The sequence below is a fragment of the Diadema setosum genome, chromosome 8, assembly GCF_964275005.1.
Source record: "Diadema setosum chromosome 8, eeDiaSeto1, whole genome shotgun sequence".
Classification (NCBI taxonomy): Eukaryota; Metazoa; Echinodermata; class Echinoidea; order Diadematoida; family Diadematidae; genus Diadema; species Diadema setosum.
The window spans coordinates 21,099,565-21,123,546 of record NC_092692.1 but is presented as its reverse complement, the minus strand read 5'-3'; the positions used below and the strand labels follow the sequence as shown (position 1 = coordinate 21,123,546).

General features: G+C 38.8%; 1 protein-coding gene across 3 annotated transcripts in view; it reads right to left on the bottom strand.

Annotated features, from left to right (window-relative positions):
- The window catches only part of LOC140231435 (uncharacterized), an 89,280-nt gene that overhangs the window by 13,755 nt on the left and 51,543 nt on the right, over positions 1-23,982 (bottom strand). For 2 of the 3 annotated variants that reach the window (XM_072311560.1, XM_072311561.1), the window contains exons 4-12: positions 23,878-23,909; positions 21,624-21,669; positions 14,086-14,228; positions 8,239-8,300; positions 7,494-7,611; positions 5,023-5,050; positions 3,521-3,649; positions 2,615-2,713; positions 678-1,403 (exon numbers count right to left, since the gene is read on the bottom strand). In XM_072311560.1, coding sequence (XP_072167661.1) covers positions 678-1,403; positions 2,615-2,713; positions 3,521-3,649; positions 5,023-5,050; positions 7,494-7,611; positions 8,239-8,300; positions 14,086-14,228; positions 21,624-21,669; positions 23,878-23,909 — 1,383 coding nt within the window. Of the gene's footprint in view, positions 1-677; positions 1,404-2,614; positions 2,714-3,520; positions 3,650-5,022; positions 5,051-7,493; positions 7,612-8,238; positions 8,301-11,774; positions 11,847-14,085; positions 14,229-21,623; positions 21,670-23,877; positions 23,910-23,982 lie in introns of all 3 variants that reach the window. The other variant, XM_072311558.1, reaches the window with a different exon arrangement.

Sequence of the window (23,982 nt, the reverse complement as noted above, 5' to 3'; positions counted from 1 at the left end):
TGACCTTTGACCCATGACCCCCAACTTCCCTAGTATATATACATGCATATATACTAAGTTCCATGAAGATACCTTGAACCATTTGCAAGATATGGAGAAAAACATGAAATTTCAACCTTTTTTTCACAAAATAACCTGTGACCTTTGACCCCATGACCCTAAAATCCAAACAAAGTATCATCCCCCCAGGATATACCCTCATACCAAGTTTGATGCAAAACCACCACACGGTTCTTGAGATATGGACAAAAACAAAACGGGACGGACGTACGGACGACCCGAAAACATAATGCCTCCGGCCACTTCGTTGGCGGAGGCATAAAAAAAAATGTGTACCAAACCCACTTGTTACTCAAAATGCCACTGCTGCAATATTAACTTCACAGGAAAGTGAATAAAACCTGCCTGGTTGTGGTGATATAAAGCTGCATGGTCATTCTGATGTGTTGAGGTTAAAATGTAAAGTTGAAGTTTCCTTAACATTAAAAGTCATTTTTTATTGCCACTGTACTTTCTAATGCATAAACAATACAACAAGCTCTAAGGCATTTTACACACGAAAGAAAGCTTACAAACTGATGAAAAAATACAAACCATCATACTCTCTAGAAAAGTGTTTTGGAACCTTAGCCAGCAATTGAAGGAAGGACATATTACTCAGATGTTTCCTAATTTACCTGGTTTTTGCCACCCAGTGCCTCCATTCTTGGGTGCTGGTGGGTTTCCCCAGGAAGATGTGCCAGTTGACGGGTTGAATCCATTGGGTGCTGCTGGCCCAGGCATTCCCCATCCCTGACCATTGGGCCTCTGGCCAGCTCCATTTCCTGCTGCTACTTTATCTTTCTCCAAGTCTCCCTGGGTGACAGGCGGCATTCCCTGGGCAGCAGTGGTGGCTGGCATGACCTGCTGCTGCGAGTCTTGTCCGTTACTCGTCATGGGGGTGCTGCTGCCATTGCTGCTGCTGCTCTGTGAGGTGGTGGGCACAGCAAGGTTGCTGGCCGCGCTGGTGGGCATGGGAGCCTGCTGGGTATTCATTCCGTTCTGGTTGGCACTGCTGCTGTCCCAGCCGGAGTTCTGGGACGTAGATGGGTTGCTGGATGAGGTAGTAGACGGCATCGAGACAGGATTGGCGCCCCCGTACGACAGGGACTCCTTGCTGCTGCCGCTGGGCTGTGGAGTGGGTGGGTTGCCCCATACGGAACCCCCACTGTGCCCATTGCTGTTCTGAAAGAGGCCGGGCTGGAACGAGGAGGAGGTTGAGGTGGAGGAAGCTGAGGGCAAGGAGCCCCAGCCACTGGTAGGAGTGGGCCCACTGCCTGACCCCCAGATAGAGCTCATCACACCAGCTGCTGGTGAGGCGTTGCCTTTGCTGCTCTCGTGACTCATAGAAGGCTGCCCATTACCTGTGTAAAATTACAAGAATAGAAATTAAAGTTTTATTCATAGTCTGGCAATTACATCACATCATATCAACATAACTGCAATTCACACTACAGCACACTCCAATTAAAACAAACACGTTTATATCAAAATTCTGGTTACAACAAAGTAAAAATTCAAGCCGCAAAAATATCAGCACTATGTTTAAAAATCATTTACTTGTTCGGTTATAACCAAATTTCAATAAAAAAAACAAAAAAAACAAAAAAAACAAAAAAAAAAACAAAACAAAAAAAAAAACTGCCAGTTCCAAAGACTTTGTTATATTGGGAGACCACTGCATTAGATATCTGATATCCACACTTTCAAGAAGTTTTTGACAGTGTTGGAAATCTTGTTACTTAAAACTGATGCACAAGAATTTTGTGTTGCTGCAGCTAACTTTCAATTGCTGCTGAACATCACTGGTTGCAACTGCACACACAGATCAAAAAAGAGATGGCATTACATCACTACTCTCTCAATTGCTTGAACACTAAAATTATTGGTTGATGATTGAGCACCTTCACACTTTTCTGCCCTTAAAAAAAAAAATAAATAATAATAATTGCTGCTTGATTACTGTAACGCCAAATATTTTGTGGAGGCTTTTATTTTAGCGAATTTCACGAGGCGGTGCTATTCGTGAAATTAAAGATACGCAAAAATATTGACTCTGATCCCGATGTGAATGTGACGTACGCATGTACACTTCTCCATTCAGTACAGGACTCCACAATCGCGAATTTAAACACTCGCGAAATTGTCAGGAATTCCCGATTGGTGAAAATTTAGACTCGCGAAATATATGGTGCATACAGTATCACAAGACAATAATTTCATGAGCAGGGTAAAACTTGTAAATGTTTCTTATTTCATGTCAACAACAACAACAAGGAAAAAAAGAGAAATTTAGTCCAGATTAACATTCAGGTGAAAGAGAGCCTCGTGAAGTGATAATTTCAACACCTCAAATTTTCACAGGTGGTTGACACTAATATCACCGATTCTAAAATAATGTGAATTTTTAACATTTGCTAATTCTTTTGAAACATATTTTGATGAATCCTCTGCCAGCATATTCATAAATATCGTGTGGAGTTGTACTTCAAAGAAGATTTCACCTGCAGCAAATTTTGACAGGAAGCTGTGTAAAATCACTTTTGTGTTTTTTTTTACCCATGATGAAACTTACTTGTATCCATAGATGTCCATCCACCAGAGGTGACTGCCGGCCCATTGGACCACGGCCCCTTCTGACCATCATCTCTTGGCCACTGACTCATGTTTATTGCTGGAAATAATGATGCAGACAATGCTAACAATAAATTTCAATGTAAGCTATCATGATTTCTGTTGTACGTTGAAAGGTAAAAATTGTGCACCCTGTCAGTAACTTCCATTGCACCATATTGCCTTTCTTGTTTTTCTGAGAGCAAGTAACTTGAAGTTACCCACCCCATGACCCTAGATCGCAGATTTAATGTTTTGTAGAATACAATGAAGATTAAAATGAATAAGTTCCACAGCATACATATCTCTTTATCTGTGTTTCCCTGCATTTCAGACATAAGCACACCACTGCTGTAATATAAATATTATTGAGCAAGGATTAGAATGAGCTCATGGCGCTGAATGACCTTTGCCATACCAGTCAATCAAGCTATATACAAAGTCTGACCTCCTTCAACTCTGGAAATTGTGCTCTGCTATGAAAAATATGCCAAGGATTTACAACTGCAGCTACATGACTACATGATATGCTGCAATCTGTTACAAGGTTTAGTCTTTGTGAAGAGCTTTGCCAACAGAATCAGCTGAAGGACTTTGCATCATGGAGCAAGGGAAAGAAGGACAAAGTTCAGAAAATGTTGAAAACTAGGTAACTGTTAGGTAAGTGTTTATTGAATCTTCCATTGTCTGTTTTTTTTTTTTCCTTCTTCTTCTTTTTTTTTTTGGGGGGGGGGGAGCTGGGGGTACAATCTTAGAGGCAGTGTTTTTAACTAAAGAAGGGGAAGAGAATGCAAGGACAAATTAGTGAAGTTAAAATGGCATAAGTAGCAGAGGGGGAGGGGTGGAATGGTGAAATTTGCAAACACACCTGTTGAATTGTTGACGCTACTGTCAGACTGCTGGTTGGTAGGCTTTACCTGCAAGCCCTCTAACCCCTGACTGTTATACTGAGTGAGGCTTCCTCTGTTCTCTCCTGAAACTTTGGCTTGGTCAATATCTGCTGGGGCGAAACAAGGACACACAAGAAACTCGACTTGTTGAGCAATGCAAGTCTTTTGAAGAAAAGAGGCTTAGGCAGGGCACACAGATTGAGCAAAGATGAAATTGTAACAAAGGAATGTCTCTTTATAAAACAAATTGTGTAACATCACAATTCAATTGTTAAACCTGAACACTGTCAACTGTGAAGCATAAGGGCTTTGCTCAGTGCTTACACCACTCTGATGCCAAAACCTATAATATGAACAATACCTACATTTAGGGTTTATGGAGAAATGATTGCAAATAATGCAAAATATGAACACCCCAGCACATATAACACTTTGCAAGGACAGCTACAGTCTGTACTTATTACATAATGCATTCTGGAACAGAATAACAGAGGTTACAGCAAGCAATAAAAGTGGTCAGAACACAACAGAAGCATAGCATTACATGACAGGTCTTGCCAACAACAGCTTATATATGATGCTACATGGCACAAAGAAAAAAAATAACGAACAAATCCTCACAGCCCAGCATTGCCAACCAATAAAACCCTGATGCTCCCCTGCCTATTCAAACAGGAAAGGGAAGTTAACAACATTCACAATTCAGGTACATCATTTCATGAACCAAGGATCCATTTCGCATGTGTCATACACTACAGCATGCTTACCTAGTACAGTCTTAAAAGGCAAAATGTCACAGACAATAAAATAAACACAGTCTACAATCCAACAATCCAACTCAGAATGAAAGACTGTGACGCTGTCCCTTCCCTTTTTTTTTTGGGGGGGGGTGGCAGAGGGTGGGGGTGGGAGGGGTTTGCTCCAGTTTTATCTAATTACGGCAATGCATGTTAGAATCTTTATTCTATGACTCACAAACTATTATGATTTTTAACTATTTTCATTTTTTTTTTCTGGTCTAAAATTAAAACTCTTCCTTGCTATTTTTCTCTACCTATAAAAAAAATAATAACACCCCATTATCAATCAGACATTAGGACATATTAAAGATACTGTCTGCTCTTCTGAACAAATATGTGCAAATTTCCTCAAATGTCATTCTGAAGATAGTGTTACTTCTGGTCAAAGGCACTACAGGGTCTCTTAGAGCATCAAATGACATTATAACAATGGCTAATACTTTCTCTCTTGGCCAAGGCAAGTGCCCTGGGCAATTACTTTCGCATATTTCATATCTATTCATATCCAGTCCCATCATTCACCCAATCGATCTGGGAAGGACAGGCAGTATAGGGTTTGACAAACCACACAAATCCTTTCTATTTCTAGGAAACACATTTGTGAGATTTTTGTGACAATTCATGCATGCTTGTGCTACACCTTCATTGTCACTTGTTCAATTAAATCTATGAGAGCTCACCTTTGGCTTTTTGCTCCTTGCAGGCAATCTGAATGGACATAGGAAGACAGCATAGAGATAGTAATGGCAATGTGAAGGAGAAAGAAATACATTGTCAGTGGCTGTGCTCTTCTATGAAAATGTCACAGGAAGTATGCACTCACATTTCATTTTATGTATTGCTGATATATATCTTTGTGTGTGTGTGCGTGTGTGTGCGTGTGTGTGCAGGGTGGGGTGGGGGAATAAATCAAAGGCTGATACAAACTGTAGGAAGGCTGCCTTGTTTAATATCATACATATCAGCATAACTCATCTTGAAAGGCAATCACTAGGAATAAATGGAACATAAATTCGTAAGAACAGTCCAAACACTTTAGATGTGTTGAATAGACTATTCTGGTTCAAGGTATAACAGTGAATTTACATCTACAAGGGACTCATAATGCAACCTGTGTACGAGAATACAAATATCCTCTTTTTCTATAGCCTTTTCACGCACAAAAAAAAAAAAAAAATGTACAGCATCTCTGATTCTCATCACATTAGCATTTAGCAAAAATACAGTGTACTTTCTTTTCATGTACATTATAAAGGACTAGAAAAAACAAAACCAAAAACATACGCACAGACACAGTCACGCACTACCACATAAACACACATACATGTATACCAGAAGTTTCTGCTGGACACGCGCACATACACATACACATAAACACACACAGTCAATTAATCTGTAGGCCTATGGGCATGAAAGATTCACATTGCACACAATCAGATAGCCCATTATGTCCTTGTCCACAAATAGAAGGGAATCCATTATCGGTGGCGTGCCTCTGCACCGCTTGTTGGTAGGGTTTCCATTGCAGGTGGATAAAACAGCGCCTCTGGCAGCCTTATAACCGAGATGAAAATACAATTGGCAACGGGCATAGATGTGTACTGACATCTTCTGTGCCACTTACCACAGTTCACTGGTGAGCTATAGCAACAAGGTTTCCTCTTCTTTTTCCTTTCATCTGTTTCAGTCTTTGTGTACATCTCCTGCTCTCTCTTTCTCTCTCACTCTCTTTCTAAAAATAAATCCAGTTCATGCACTGATGCAGACTCTAATGAATTCTAGCCCCCTTCCTCCACACTTTAAATGCCTACATGTACGTGTACTAGGGACAGGCATGTACGTGCATACGTCCCTGTGAGTGAACTTGATAAGGTCGAGGTGTAGCATTCCTGCTTGCCCTGTATAGTCGGCTATCTCGGATTACTGGGTGGTCTTGCAGACCAGGTCTCACTTCGCACAAAATTGGATCAGCCATCAAAGGAGGCCTTCCCTCCTCCTACATCCAACACTCTCCTGCTATTTCAATTTACAGACACATGCACACACAAACACAAACACATATTCTCTCTTTTCTTCTCTTGCTGTTGTCCCCCCCCCCCCCCCCCCCTTCTTCTAACAACACACTCAACTGCACGTATCAGTTTTATGGCAATCTCAAAGAACTTGACATGCATGTCATAAAGCACATCCCAATGCAGGGCAATTTGTCTATCAGTTGTAATAAAAAGCACACCCAGCTCTGAACACACACACACACCACTTATTACATATGTAGGTAAAATTATAAAAACAAAATACTTAAAGCCAAAACATAGTTCTGGTATGCCTGCAAAAGTTGTCAAAGTACGTTCCCAAATGTACACATATGCCTGAGAAATCTGTGGAATAACGCTGTAATAACAAGATATTTGTTGGGTAATGATGAAAATGCGAAATATTAACCAAAAATGTTTGCATCTCAGAACCTACCCGATCGGGGTCAGGCTAACTCAGGCTAACTCAGACAACTCGACCTCACTTTGATGGCGGGGTCGAGTTGTCTCTCTGAATTGTACAATGTTGTACTACTTGTATACAATGGGAGCGGTTTGCGTTCTGGTTTGTCGCAGTTATGGGCCGTGTTGATACAACACGCGCATCAAAAACCTCTTTGGCGCGCCTACAAAATGAACATGCGCCTATGTATAGAATATGGCGATCACAAACTGTGTATAAATTGCCTGAAATAGGGCCGCGTTGTCTCTGTGACCGAGTTAACCCGGATCCTTCTGGGATAAAAGTCGGCATACCGACTTTTAGTTTTTATCTCAAAATACTCCGAAACAACTCATCATCCCGGCAAATCGCGTCAGCCAGGTAAGTTTCTTGGTAGCCACAATTTCATAATGGGTTTCACTTTATCCAGACAAACACAATGATCAAACAGGCATCACACGACAATCATACACTGCAATTTCCTCCAAGGTGTTGGGCTTTGATTGCTGACAAAACTACCAGTAAAACAGAAGAAACATTTAACATCGACAATATGCTGCACACAATGGAAACTATGCACAAGGCAATCAACACTATGCAAATGTGTTGCATTTAGCCCTCACAAGTTTTGTTTTGTGGTTGTTTTTTTTTTTTTTTAATGTGTCTGTTCCTTTACCTCATTTATACAATCTGGACGCAGTGGTGAGATCCCGTTCTGAGGGGCTACTTTGTGCTGAATTCCTCCTTCAGTGGGACTCGAAGAGACACTTGTCCTTGAACTTTCAAACTCAGCCCTGGGGAGAGAAATACAGTGAAAGGGGAGAGGGGGTTAGACAAATAAAGGGTGGCCATTAAGGAAAATCCTCCTGAACCTATGTAAAGGCATTGAACAATCTATTCAACAACTGGACAAGTTCACTTGTCAAGCTAACTGTCCTATCATGTTACAACTAGGTTCCAGCTGATCTGATCACTGATAAATAGCAATGTCTCATTTGGACCATTTATAATAACATTGAACGATGGTGCATACATGGTCCCATGTAAGGGTTGAAAGTGATTTCACCTACACTTCATGTTGAAAAGCTTGTGTGTTGTTGGTTTGTTTGTTTTTTTTTTTTTTACAGAAAACCAATGATATGTTTGCCTGTTACAGGCAAAAATTTGTAGCATTTGATATTTAACTTTCGAGCTACAAATAGAAGACTCATCTGCCCAGACACATTACGGTAAGCCTGCATAGGACCCTATTCCAAGCGGTCACATCTGATTAAATGTTATTACATTTTACTGTTGTTGTTGTATTCAACAAAATAGTAATTAAACAATAATATGAATGCATAATACTCCAAAGGGAAATGTTGGGGAAAAAAAAAGAAACAATACAGGTTAAAGTAAAAGAAAATTATTGGAGGACTTACTGATCCTGATACTTTTCTTGCCCTGATCCACTTCCCTGAGTTTCCTCAGAACTTCCGTTTACCTGGAATCAGAACAGATAGCAAGATATATTTTGATCAATACTCACCCTGATCATACACTTACATGAACCAAAGGGCAACTGCTGAACTATAGAAAATACAATTGAGTTATAATGTATCACACCCTTTGATCTTCTCATTCTGTGCTCAGTTTCAAGCAAACAATATCATACTAATACCAGGAATCCTGCCTGAGATCTGACTTTAATCTCAGAGAAAAGGTTATATGATTTCTTATATAACCTACTTTGCTCATATTTTTCAATCTGAGTATTCAAAATGGTCTTCACATGGTATTTTCAGGTAAAAGATATATGCAATGGATTAATATTAGACTTTCCAGCTAATTTCGGTTCATTTCCATTGATTTCAAAAAGATGCTTGGTGTGAAAATATAACATTCCTTCTCTACCCACAACAAACAATCAGATTCATATTACCTAGCTTTTGAGTTATGTGTGCATGCCATGTACATACATTCAAGGGGAAGGGAACAAACATAGGTTGTGTGGAAGGAAAGAGTGAGAGATAGAGAAAAAGACATTGTGACAGACAGACACATGGAAGGGGAAAAAAACAGAGAAGCATGGAGTTGTGTAGGGAAGGGGACAGGGAAAAGGGACAGTTGACAGGGGGGGGGGGAGAAAAGAGAGCAACAGACAGACAGACAGGCAGACATACATGTATCTAGGGGGAGGGGTAGGGACACAAGAGATGGGGAGATGTAGTCTGGGGAGGGGGTGTCTGTGCTAGCATGACTCATCCATTAGTCCCTGTTTCCGCTGGGAGAGGGATGCAAGGAGATTACAGCACACAAGTAGAGACATGGGGAGGAATCAACAAAAATAAGGGAAGTTTTCCTCAGCATTTGTTGGGCCCTCGGAAATGGACCCGGACTCGGGAGGGGTGAGCTCTGAAAAGATGCCTGATGATGTGCACCAGATATGTTGTAGGATTAGACTTCACTTATTTACATTGTATGTAACCTTCCAAAAGATATAAAGATACACAGTTTTTAATGGCAGGAATTTAGTAGAGCATGTAGGATATAGCTGCACAACCTGCACACATCTGATTTACAAGATGACCTCTGTCCTCATGCATTTTCATGTTTAAATTTGGCCTGTGGGTATCTTAAATATCTTGGGTGATTTTAGCAGAAATGGTAGATAAATAAATTAGTATAGCCCACTGTCCACAGCAGTGTTAAAGGTAGGGGATACCTTTTACAGACCTCCCAAAATGCAGCAAAACATTAGATATGAACCTCAGGGGACTTGTTTAGGCCACTGCTGAGAAATTTGGAAGTCAACAGTTATCTACAATTTGAATAATGCACAAAACTCAACTACTCAGTAGTTCTGTGTGTCAGCCACACTTAAGCCTTTTTGTTGCAGTCTTCTGTATTTTTTATCTATAAACACAAATCTAAAAGTATAAGAGCTGATGTAATAACATATAGAGTGTGTGGCAAGAATGTATATAGAAATGTTTGTAAGTTTTGATGAACTTTCTTCACAAAATATACATGATGGACACACATGCAGTGCATGGGTCTGCAAAGGTAGCCTAGTAATGTACTGGAATTTACAGTGAGCCCCGGAAAAAAAAAAAAAAAAAAAAATTAAATTCAAAATCTAACGGTCAATAAAAATGTACTAAATGTTACCTTCCACTTTCAATACTTTATGGGAGTTTCTAAAATGATACTCTCTTCAACATACCACTGTATTTATACAACTCCTCATTTGAGGCATGCAAATGGGATTCCCTACCTTTAAGGAAATGTTACTTGTTTATAGTATGATATAGGCCTACATTCTATTTTTGAATTGATACACACATTTCTGAAGAAAATGCTTGGATATTCACAAATAATTCTTATATCTAAGAGCAAGAGCAAGAAATTGATTTGCCTTGACATCTGCTGTTAATCTTAGTGTCACGATTCTATTTCTTGTTTCGCTGTTTTCTTTAAGCACTGCACTTGTGCGATATGCTCATGGAGGAACAACTTATTCTCAGTTTGTAACATTTTAGTGTTTTTATGTAATTGCACAAAAATAACTGTATGTGAATGGATAGAAGTTGCTGGAGGCAAAATGTACTCCTGTTCACATAATGCACAAGTGAATATCTAAATATGAGCTATCTTCACTTTGGTCTGACAACTCAAGTTGATTCCATGGTGTCATCAGTCAAAAATGTGCATGGTACTACATTCAAGATTCTTTACTGCCCAAATTATAAGTAATACCTGCTTGCTTGGGTAGCATATTCACAGACTAGCTTCTTCCTTTGATTAACCATGGCTAGATTTCAACCGCCATGGGCTCTGCAGTGAGCAGTGAATGCATTTAGCAGACTGTGGCACATTAAATCATTCATATTGACAAAATTACCCCTTCTGATGAGGAAATAATTTGATGCCCACGCCAGCACTACAGTTACTTAAGGCAATTTTCCTTGTGTAATAACGAGTCGTGTAATAACTCCATGATTGGATCCTTGATATTTTTATGGATAAGACAGTCTGTGAGACAGATGCGGTCCCGCACTGAAGAATATCATTAATGTAGTAACTGCGTTTAGTATCCACATGAACATCATTGGCGTCAGAGCGACTGATGCTTCATATTCCTTAAGGATGGATAAGCATGAAGGCATGAACTAGAGACAGAGCTTGAATTTCATGGAGACAGGACAATATGTCTAGATTTATATACAGGAAAGTACAGAGGTACATACAACATAACAGCACTTTCAAATACAGTACCAGGTACATCACAATGAGACAAACACAATCATTAACACAGACATAAGAGAAAATGAATACGACGAAAGGATGTAAACACATTCTATATCCTTGAAGAAAGACAACAGAAAGTGAGGGGGAAACAAGATAAAAGAAATTGAAAATGTCTTGTTCACTAGACTCAAAATGATGCATCATGGACTATCTACTCAACATTACAAGTAAACCATGACTTGTTGCTGGGAATTCACTATTTTCAGCCGAAGTTTGGCAAGGGCTAATTCAGAAAGAGACAACCACATTTCATTGACTGAAAAAAGAAACGAAAAAAGAAATTAAATTGAGGCTTTTACATTGCATATTCACACAGACAGTGTACTGCCAAGACTGAATGCAATGGGGGTCATACCACGAAACCAACACCCGTAAGTCATATGGCCCACGAGATCTACATTGAAAATTTGACACTACGCAAATACAGCCCATCAGTTTGACACCAGGCAAAAAAGGCTCACAAGACCTACACCGACACTACGTAAAGAAGGCTCAAGAGACCTACACTAGGCATAAGAGGCCCACGAGACCGACAGGATGAACACCGCGATCTATAAACCCATGAAGAGTGCGCAATTGTACAGGGTGTCCCGATAGTGGCATTAGGAAGATGTTTGCTTGTTTTGTTTTCTTAGAAAAAAGGGCTACACAGGCAAGTTATTCTTACCCGACTCTCTGCTTTGTCTCCCACTTGATCGTGAATACAATCGCGCTTGCTTGCAATCGTCGCAGATTTATCCTGCAAAAACAGTTTAATTACGTGTCAGCATATAATGTCAGCGTACTGTTAAGATTTTACATTTATCATGACATCATGACAAAAATACATTAAAAAAAATAAAATGTGATAAATCTTGTTTTGGTGAGGCATTAATACCTACTACTAAACACAGAGTTATTGTGTCATTTTTTTGTTTTGTTTAATAATTTACATCTAAACAACATGATTGGTAAAGAGCAAGATCCCCCTCCACCCCCCCCCCCCCATAGGCACTATTATGGCGTAGCATTTATCAAGCAAGAATACTCTCAAAATACATAATTTCTATGTCAATAATGTCAGTCTTTTCTAGAGCACTGTGCACACATATCACTATATGAATTAAACAATTCCATTACAGATATTTTTGAAAATAATTTCACACAAGTGGCAAAACAAAACAAAATACTTATTTCATTTCCCAACAATATTTTCAAAAAGAAGTGGCATGTTGGGGCATGTCAAGGCATATTATCAACTGTCTCTGATCTGGTTTCAGAGCAAAACATTTGAGGGTAAATAAATACGGAGTAGAGTTGGAGTTATAAAATTGCAAAAAGGAAAAAAAAAAAAAACGATGAGCAAATGTATATTCAAATTAAGGGATCCTTCAATTAGGGAAGGAAAACGCTCATTGCTTTAGCACCTCGGTATTAGCTCATATGAACGTTTTCTGCATTTGCATATCATGTGTGCATGATGTGTCCCTTTAACCAAACAGCAATTATATATTTGTCAGTCCTCGACACTTCGCTTGTCTGCCCCACGAGCGCCCAAGGCACTGACATTATGACATGTCGTTGTCCATTATTGGAAAAGCCACTGCATATGCCAGACGTAGCATGAATTGATTTGTTGCGCGCCGATCTCACAGTATGACGGAGGGGGGAATGGGAGGAAGAGAGACACACAGGGACAGAGCATGCAAGAGAAACAAAACCAAGCATCGACAGTCATCGCACACCATATGCAGAATATAAGCCCTACGCAAGAAAAGTAGCATCAAACAAAGACCCCAACCCAACCCCTTTCTTCCCCCATGCCCCTCCCCCCCCAAAAAAAAAAAAAAAAAACAAAAAAAACAAAACAAAAAAACCCACCAACATTGAGTTGCAAATATTCATTCTTCTTTCTTTCTTTTTTTAGATGTAAATATATTTGATTTTGATAAACAAAGTAGGTCACTGGGTCTACTGTCTTTTTATGCCATGCAAATACACAAATAGATTGCTTCTGCGTAATTTTCATTTAACGCTACCTGTAAATAATAGAACACCACATCTTAAAAAAGCATATTTGTGATACAAATAAAGCTATCAACAAACAAAATGCATTTTCAGATGCTTCCTTTACATGAACAAATCTTTGCAGAAAGAAAATTTTCTCACTTACATGCTATTAGCGGCAGAGAGTTGAGAGCATGCCCAATTCTTGGCAACATTGGTCACCAAAAGTTACAATGGCATTAACCACATTTGTAAGGCCCCCTGGACATGCATTGTTTTGTTGGCACCAACCGTCATTTCATGGCATTTCATGCTTCTTCATCTTTTTAAAGCTTCAACTTTCATTCCCATATGCCTTTCTAATGTGTTCCCATGCCCACACATGCATTAACACAAATGAAATGCAGACATGAAGGAGAGATTATTCCCCTTCGTTATTTTTCTGTTCCCTTGCCATGCAACCCTGCACTTCGGAAATGGCCTGAGGGTAGAATTATCTTCTCCCAGGCACACATAGAATGCAACAATACCACTTTTTTCCCTCTGATTCTCCATTCCATTTAGTTGCTCAAGTCAGTTCACCTTCTCGCTTGCTTGCTCGCTCGCACTCTCCCTCTCTCTCTCTTTGATTCCCCCCCCCCCCCCCAATACTTATCCCCCTCTCTTCCTTTTGAGCATGCAGCCATCTCAGGCTCTGTAGAGTGTGCCATGGCTAGATTTGACAGGGCCGGCAGACAATAAAAACGGGAGAATTGCGATGGAGGGGTCCTTCGTCAATGAGATACGACCTGCTGAAAGCATCAAAGGGACGCACATCAGGGGGAGTAGAAATTCACTTTAATGTGATGGAATAGCTCTCAAATGTGTACGGTCAGGGATAAAAGATTTGAGATGACTCACTATCTGCTTCAGATTTGACTAAACTGAATGGAAATGACTCTTAAATTAGCAAGACCCGTCTCACTTCTTACTCGCTTCTCAGACTATTTTACCTTGAGGATGTCGAATATGTTAGGTAGGCCCTGACCGAGGCTTGAATCTGTGACCTCATTGGCGGGGGGCCCTCCGTTCACAGTTGCCCTTTCCTCACAACTCTGGCTTGAAGACGATTCAAGTACTCTGCTCTGGCAATTATCTGGAAAGGCACGCAAAATAGAAAGAGGGAATAGATGTAAGTTTAATACATATTAGTTTAAAAAATTAAATACACACTGACAGAATCAGATTGACAGTGCAATTTTCATACGTGTATAATATATGAAAGAGCTCATGCATGAATAGGAGAATTTCAAGTTGAACAGTCCTACACCCACTCTGCATTAAGACACTTAAATTGACCTCAGCCCCACCCCCTCCTGAAAAAAAAAAATATATATATATATATATGATTAAAGGGATGGTACGGTATTGGTGGAGATAAGAATTGGGTTTTTAACTTTTTGCGAGATACCAAGAAAACACTTGAAATAGTACAGAGTGTACCATTTTAAGAGGTATTCAAAGTTTATTTGATGAAAATCGGGTTTGGAATGACGGAAACATCCAAAAACAAAGCGATCGTAATGGAATGTGGGTCCCACACTTTATTATAATCACTCTGTTTTGGATATCTCAGCCATTTCAAAACCAATTTTCATCAAATAAACGTTGAATTCCTCATGGAATTACATGCTCTTTCATATTTCATAAGTGGTTTCTCATTATCTCACCAAAAAATGTTAGAAACCTGAAATTAGGTCTCAACCAAAACTATACGATCCCTTCAAACTGATATTATTTTCATTGACTGCCACTTCAAAATTCATGGGTAATATTTCAATGGTAAGTAGACTAATGTTAGTATAGAAAAGTTGCATCGACTCACACTTCTCAAGCATTGCTGGAATATCAATTCACATCAAAGTCTTATGGGAAACAGTTGGCATCCTGTGTTTTTCCTAACTACAAATCAAAGATGCCCAATATGAACACACGGTACATGCTCTTGTTCACTTACTGCAAGATATGGTCTTGCTTCTTATAATCACTATATAATTATGCATTTTGTAAATGAAGACTGAATTACGGGATGCCCTTGAGAGACCACTCCGTCTGTCTGTCTGTCTGGGTAAATCAATATTCGTGTTTAATCCACGCACACCAACACTCAATGTGAGCAAACACATTGTCGGGTTAATATTTCACCTCAAAGCCTTCAAGCTGGCTTTCCCATACTGCACCATCGTGATCAGAGCAAACCAGTACAGCTACAGCCAACCATCCTAGGAGCGACTAATCATCCCTGTTCCAAACTGGTGTAAACAGCACAAAATCCAGCTCAGACATGGGAAACATGTCTCTGTCCTATCTCTTTCTTTAATCAACTGAATGAATGCAGTGACCTGAGATAAGGAATTGAGGATTAATGGCATTACAGTGATGATGGTTCCCCTCCCCCCGTGAAAAATGTAGATTTCGAACAAGAGGTTACATCTATATCATATCCCTTCAGCATGAACAAGTACAATTGTACATACTTGGTCATCACTGCTTTTATCTATTGCCAAGTTTTCTTCTTTGCTATTTATCTGCAAGAGTACCAACCAGTTACAAAAATAATATTAACACAACAAGGCATATTTACGGTTGTTGAAATGTGTGTTTGTAGTCATTTTATCATCCCAGATGATTGGGGGGGGGGGGGAATTCTTCCATCTTTGCTTTTACAGTTAGCCATGCAGTGCTGGGTATCATTCATACATGAGCACTTTTGGTATAAACTCAACCTACATCTCCACAGCAAATTATTGATCAGCAGTGAATGTAACCAGGTGTCTCTTTTTATGGAAATCCATATACAGCTTTGTGAATGACATGTAGGGATCCCAAAATGATAGGATACTGTGTACTGTGAGTCAGAGGCACAATTAATACATTAGCGATTACCTCAAAGAATATACAGGATATCTCATCCTACTACATTAACAGCAGTCAATGTATTTTGCACATCTGTCACATATTTAGACATTTATGTCCTCACTTCTTCCGTGTAAGTTGTCAATTTCAAAGGGCACAACATTACTGATTCAAAGGCTATTGTGAAAAGTGATCCTTCACCCACTCTGAATTAAAAATGTTGGGACACAGATGGTGGCACGTGGGTTTGAAACCAGACTGGAAAAGTTCCCTTCTTCAAAACCCTCTAGCTTCCCTTTAAAAATGCATCTCAGGCAAGCTTGCCAGTTGACAAGGGGACATGTTAGCTGTAAACTCTGGCCTGGATGGGGCCAAGGTGGGGGCTGTATCCCTGCTGTAAGAGGATACAGGTTGATAATGACTCCCAGGTTTGGATTTCATGTATCTATGTTACGAGAATCTATACGAGAATGCTGCACTGCTCCTGAGCATCGTCTAACCACAGCTTGGCAGAGTTATAAGTGCAAATGGTTGTTGTAAATCCTGAGGATATCAGGGTTGTGCAAGTAAATATTGGATTAAAAGACAGTGCCAAAGACCCAAGTTTTACAGTGAACCCCAGAACTGTTATAGGTTTTGCTCATGTTGTTTTGATTTATTCAATCTTTCCAAAAAACAAAAACCTACTGGTCTAACATACCCATGTAACAGTCAACTCAGCATGATCTTCAGAAGTTTGTGCAACCTTTCTAAAGCATTGACAAATTACATTTTTCGAACAATTCAAGAAGAAATAAGATTAGTGTCTTTTGTCACCCAAACAGTTCTCAAGCCTTACAGACTGTATAGGCTACAACATTGAATCAACACTAGTTATAGTTTAACACTAGGTTACATATCAAGCATTTGCCCTATGGACATGATGGTAACAGCATATGCGAGGGTTAATGTTCATATTTGCATGTAAATGCTCGAATATCAATATAGTGATCTATCAGGCACTGCTGGTTCATTACATCTTCAGCTACAAAGCAAGGAGCCAGCATTTAAAAGGCTATCAAATTTCCAAAATATCATATCAAAGAAACACTCTTAATATCTGATTCAAATCCTTTTTGAGTGTGGCAGCAGTCAATAGTTAGATCACTTTTCTGCCATTTTCCTTTGAATGCCTCAGGTGCCACCCAGTTACCTCAGCTGACAGAGTCTTATCAAGTAGGACCTACATGATCCTCCGTTGTGGCCATGTAAATACTGTGATGCACGCCTATACCACAACTACAATGTACATTCATCATGGTACATTAAAATGAGCATTTGTACTTTTTTGATGCTCTGATGATTTTCAAAATAAAGGCTGGTATTTCAAATACTGGAAGCAGGCAACCCCCATTCAACTATCAATCCCAAATAAATACTGGCTTCATCTGCAGTATGGCATCATCATACCGTTAGTAGTTGAATCAATTAGCACAACTCAAGAAGCATTGAACACTAGCGAGTGAAATTTTGCATAATGCTTTTTTCCACTCTAAATAGTTTCTTCCATCATTGATTTTTTATATGTTTTTAATGTGGTTCAAAATAGAGAAACTGGTATCATTTAAGTGTATCAGTCCCTATAGCAACCTATCAGTATACTATGTCTATGACACTGTGAGACAATAGGCCTAAGAGGAATACATTCTTCTAGCTCCAATCTAGCTTGTTGTCAAGAGATTGTGAGAAACAAATGAGCTTCATTTCACTTTCATATCAATAAGAAAACTAAGTCATCAAGAATTAACAGCAAAGAAACCCACAATTGACTGAATTAAATAGCTGGATTGTGACATTGTTTTGAGCTACAAAAGAGTATATCATAGAGTGCAAGAGGCATGTTGTTGATGTACAGTTGAAGCTTGTTGTGGGTGCTGCATAACACTTTTGCCAATTTACTTATTCCCAACACACAAATACATCACCAGTGATGGTGAACTAAGTGTATTCAAAGCATCTCATCAAAACAACATATTGCATACACTGAGATCTAAGCATAATGCAGAAGTGATTCACTTTTCATCTTGTCCATCCATTTGTTTAGGTTTCATTTTCTGTGAACTTCCTAAATCCCCTTGCGAGACTCACTGCAGTTGGCCCTAGCTTCAATAACATAATACTACCTTGTCTCCCCTATGTTGAGGGTCTAGACCATCTTATTCTTGTTCTACCACCTTGTGTTTAATAAAATATGACATATACTCCATTGCCTTCTTTGGCTAAAATTGGAGGTTCTTTTTCTACACATGATCATATTTGGCAGATGACCAAATTCTGGAGTAGCGCCTCCACTCACATAAAACATGGACATACAGGTCTATGAATCAGCTCATAAATGCTTGATTGTATACTTAATGTCTTTTACTACAGTGTATTTTATGTAGGGTTTTTCAAAGCCACTAAGGACACTGCAACAGTATGACTTAGTGGAAAGATCTAAAAGATATCAGAGTATTCACCTTTTTTAAAACATATGTGCTTTAAAATAACATGAAACAATATCAATCAGACTCTTTCTGTAAAGCAACAGCCTCACATAAAATGATGTTGCATTAGTTGTATTTGATAATACATCTGCCATGTGTAAACCTACTTCAATGGGAATTATTAACTGAGGAATATGTCTTATGGTTCTTATTGTTGACATTGTCTTTTGGGGGGAGGTGCTGCTTTAGTATTTCAGGAAGTGTGGACACAAGAAGAGATTTACTGTCAATTCAAATGGTTTAAGATCCATCGTTTCCCCATTGACCTATGACTGATCCTAATCAAGAGGTTGTCTTGTCATACGTCAATACGCATGTCTAATGGCAACAGCTCTCATTGGGATAATCACTCCAAGACATGATATCATTAGAACTGGGTTTCGATCAGAGGAGATACTGGCATCATGCCAGCCGGGTGTTAAATGCATTATCACCAAACTTGTGCACACTTCCCCACAGACTTGACCTGGGGAAAAGGAAAGTTGCAGTGTTTATCCCTCAGGACACTGAAAACAACTGCCTCACCTTAGATATTAGAGACCCGAATAGCCTATGCCAGGAAGTGTGATATATGACAACACAACTGATGCACCCTGATAGTTAGCATGGTCTACTTTTATAGGTCATATTGCCTTGAATAGGGAGAGAAAATTGATATAATCAACTGTCAGAGAAAAGCAGGTTGCTATCAAAACTAGAAAAAAAAATCAATTTCAGCCAAATGTTCAATTACATCAGCAAAAATGTTGTACATTACACCCATTTCATGTCAAAGATTTTGACTGGAAGAGCTTAAGGAATCTAATAATATTAGCAGTCTTTGATACATGACTGTCATCCCCTATGCAGTACTGTATAATGGACAGCATGAACAAGAATAACAATTTACTATATGTATAGGAGTATGTTAACTATTTCGAAGAAGAGGATGCATATAAGAACAGCATCATTGTAATACATGTGATACAGCAACAAATGTGGAATTTCATATTCAGAGCTAGTAACTAATATGCCAGTTAACATGTGATGACAAAAAGACTTCTCAAGTACCTATTTCACATTATGAAAATCACTTTCTCATGAAAAAAAAAAATGTACAGTTCTCTTTGAATTTTCACAAACTGCTTTTGTTCACTGTTTTCATTTGAATAAAACTACCCCTGCCCCAAATTATCTTACAATGTCTGCTGCTGGAGTGTGCATCATCCTTTGAGTGATCCATAGTGTAACCTCTTCATACTAAATTAATGGGACTGTACAGTTCTGGTTGAGGTGAAGGTTTAGCTTTTAACGTTTTGCGAGATATTCAGAAACCACTCTATGAGATGTCAAAGAGCATGCAATTCTAAGGGAAATCAAAAGTTTATTTGATGAAAATCGATTTTCAAATATCTGAGATATCAAAAAACAAGGTGAAACAAAGAGATCCTAATAAAAGATGTGGCCTGTAGACCTTTATTATTATCACTTTTTTGGATATCTCAGCCATTTGAAAACCAATTTTCGTCAAATAAACGTTGAATCCTTGTTATTACGTGCTCTTTCATATTTCACAAGAGGTTTCCCATTATCTCACTTAGGAATGCTATAAACCTGAATCCTCACCTCAACCAGTACTGTACATTGGGAACTGCTCAAGTATGTGACAATTGTCCATCCTCTGTCTATGCAGAACATGCCAATTCCATTGCACATATTACATCTTTTACAGCAGGAAAGTCTATGAAAAATTATGAAGTCTTTTTGAAGATAGCTTGCACCTGTAATTTGCTACCACTGGCTCAATCATGTTGCCACATGCATATCATCTGTGACATGGTATACAACAAAGGCTTTCTGTACCCAGTACACACTTCCTCAAGATTCTGCGGAATACCAGACGTCTATGGTTCTCTAAGCTCTGCCACTGAACATTTTCACTAAGGGCATTATTTTTCCTCTTAAGAAAATATTCTTATGCAATAGATGCTCAACCACTGATGCACATACAAGCATATTTAATAAACATTTCTGAGTCAATTTGTCATTCAAGTCAAGAACTTCGGGGGGGGGGGGGGGGGGAACACATCTCATGTGACAGCATAAATACAAATCATAATTTACTCATGTTTTGTCTTGTTTTCTTCTAAGATGGGAACCATTAATAATAGAACTTCAGGACATTCTTACATGTTTAATACTGATTTTTCACTTACAGTTTCATTTCCTGTAGTGCTACATCAACCACAGACCCTTATGTGAACTAATCTCTTCAATGCCATCGATAGACTGGCAGAAGCAAACGGAAACACACACAGGATATTTGACATGACATTCGGAAACTGGGAATGGCAGACCCAAAATGGCAAATACGACTGAGCAAGAAGGGGGGGGGGGGTGGGGTAAGCATAGGTACTTGATAAAACAAAGCCACATGCAGCTACTGTAGCTAATGTATCTAACATCACATGCTTGGGCATCTCCCAATAACCCCAGTGATAACCTCATTATTTTTTTTTTAATCTTTTTCCGAGGGGGGGGGGGGGGGCGTGCAGCCGAGAGTCACATATTCCTTTTTTTTTAATATAAATTTCGAAAGTTTTATTGCCCAAGTCTAGCAACAAAAATGACAGCAGAAGGTCACAAAACACTGGCATTGCTAAGAATGATTGAATCCATCCAAACTTGTTCACAAAGACCATGAGCATACTGTGGGCAGGGTAATTTCTTATCTTGAATGTGACAGTCACTCTGCTGAAAGGTCGTGGATGCAGAATATTAATGAGGGTTAACACATTGCATCCCTTAGCGCATTTGTCCTTCATTTTCCTCTATTGCCCCTGGCCTATGGAACTCCCTCCCATCATTTCTCCATGTAATTGAAAATCTGAACACTTCAAAGCTTCACTCAAGACTCGCATTTTTCAGCAGACATTCAATTACAAACTCTCCTAGAGGAGTCTAAACCTTTGCATGTTTGTTTTGTTTTGTTTTGTTTTTTGTTTGCGGAGTGCCATACAAATGCTGTGAATCATCATCGTCATCTCACAAAATCATACTGGTTGCAATTCACTGGCACTTGGTAATACATTATCTCAGACTATTTAGTCACGGCAAACTCATTTTCTCACCTTTGAATGTAAATGAAAAGGCATCCTTGAACACATGAAAAAGTATCTGCACAGACAAGAAGAATGGAGAAAGAAGAAAATCATTCATATTAATTTTTCATTTTATGAGACCAGAGATCTAATGCATGGAAAGATGCGGTTGATCAGAAGTCAGAAAATCAAACATAACTCAGGTATCAGCCAATCAGAATGGAGTATTCAGAGACTTACATGCATGTCTGATTTTCTGACATACGTTTGATCTTAGCTTTAATGCCACAGGGCCCAGAATGCATATCATTTGGACATATTCAGACACATTCTACAGACTAAGAATTTTAGAGAGGATACTTTTTTTTAACTCTATTGTACAATCAGGCAAATTATCAAGGCATTTCAATATTGAACAGCATTGGCAGATAATGCAGGGATATAACACCTAAGATGATCTCAATATACCAATATCTGCATACTTTATCAAAATGTAAAGAATCTCAAATAAAACCATTAAGTTCACCTTCATTCTGCAAAGAATGCTTGGCTACTATTGTGTAACACTACAACAATGATATTTACAAATTAAGTTACATTCACACGATATTCCTAGACTTTAAGAATAGCTTGACATTATAATCTTTGATAATTAGCTTGTAGTTTAGCCCGGGGTAGATGCACTCAAAAAGTTGGCAACCTTGAAGGTACAGTTTATCTTTGGGAGCAGTGATTTAAAAAATGTTTGAGTTACCACATTTGATGCATACAGTGTACATGTGTAGGCCAGCTGTATTACGAAACATCCTGCCATATAAAAATCTTCCAATAAAGCCAAAAACATAAGGAGATACCACTATTTTTCTCACTAAACGATAACTGTAGATGGTTAAATCTAGAAACAATCTTATCATAACTATTGTTCACATTTTGTATAATCAACAATACTTAACATTTATTATAATGATTAACTTTTTAGACTGGTTGTTTCTATCCCTAACTCACATTTCAGAACTATTTTGAAGCACTATATATAAAAAGATGGGTTTTTGTTTCATAGGCAAACGGTAAACAATGCCTTTAAAGATTACTGTAATAGCGGAAATTTTCGCGCATGTCGCACAACCAGAACATTAGTGCGAAAATAAAAGCACATGAAAATTTTTGCTTGGCAGATGTTCAAGTAGTTGATGTCTTGATTCCACGGAATTAAAAACACACGAAACTCTTCTTAATGTAGCAAAAAAACCTTTCCTACCCAGCCGAGCACGAAAAATTAGTTGCACAAAAATATCTACATTTACAGTAGTTGATGACTAGAACCGCAAGATATCTCAGGGTTTATGTTTTGGCCGAGTTGCAGGAGGTCCCCACTTGAAATTTAGCATCATGGACACAATAATCGTTGAACTTTATACCCCTTTCATAAACTCATCCTCCTATTATCCGCATAAGAATAATGCGGACAATTCAATAAAAAATGCGTTCACAAACTCTGAAAATAATCCGCATTATTTTTACGAGCGCCCGTCCAGAAAAAGGCGGATAATCGTCATGGTGACTGCACACCCCCCTTCTGCGGGAAAGACAGGTGACGTTTGACCGCACCCCGGCAATTATCCACGTTATTTGGGTTTGCGTTCATAAACTCAAAATCTCGTCCCGACGCTGCTATTATGCGGATAATAGAAGGGTCGAAATAATGCGCATTATTCTTTCCCTTCTCCGATTTTACGACCAAATGTTGCGGATATTATCCGCATTATTGAGTTTATGAAAGGGGTATAAGTTAGCGTGACCCCTCTGTGAACCCTTCATGAACCTTATTCCCCCTCGACTTCTGGGTCAACCTCGAAGGCATGTTGTACACTACTGTATCATCACACATTATCTGGTTTATTGCTAGCACTGCTTGTATAATTACAGCTGTATGGTCTGTAATCATAGTGGGACTCGCTTGAAAATTCAATCTTAAACATTAGGTGTCGTGTGGACGCGTGTTGTCATTTAGAACTACAAGCTAATCATTGAAGTTTAAAATATGGAAGATTACAAACATCGGGTGAATATAACTAGTGATACATTTCACTTCAATGATTGTCATCAGCAATTTCAATATTTCAATTTGCACACACTTATCAGAAATTGCATATCGCTACTTTTAGATGTCATTCATACTTCTCTTGGACGAAATCTTACTAGGTCTGCACTAAATCATCACTTCTGCAAATATTGAACTGTATGAAGCTATACATTGTTAAATGCCAGACTAATAACAACTTACCTCTTCATCACTTTGACCTTTGTACTTCTCAGCTGTAGGAAGAAGACAAAATTAAAGGTGGTATGGTCACAACTTCATTCTATAGCTTTTCTCAATACTTTGTAC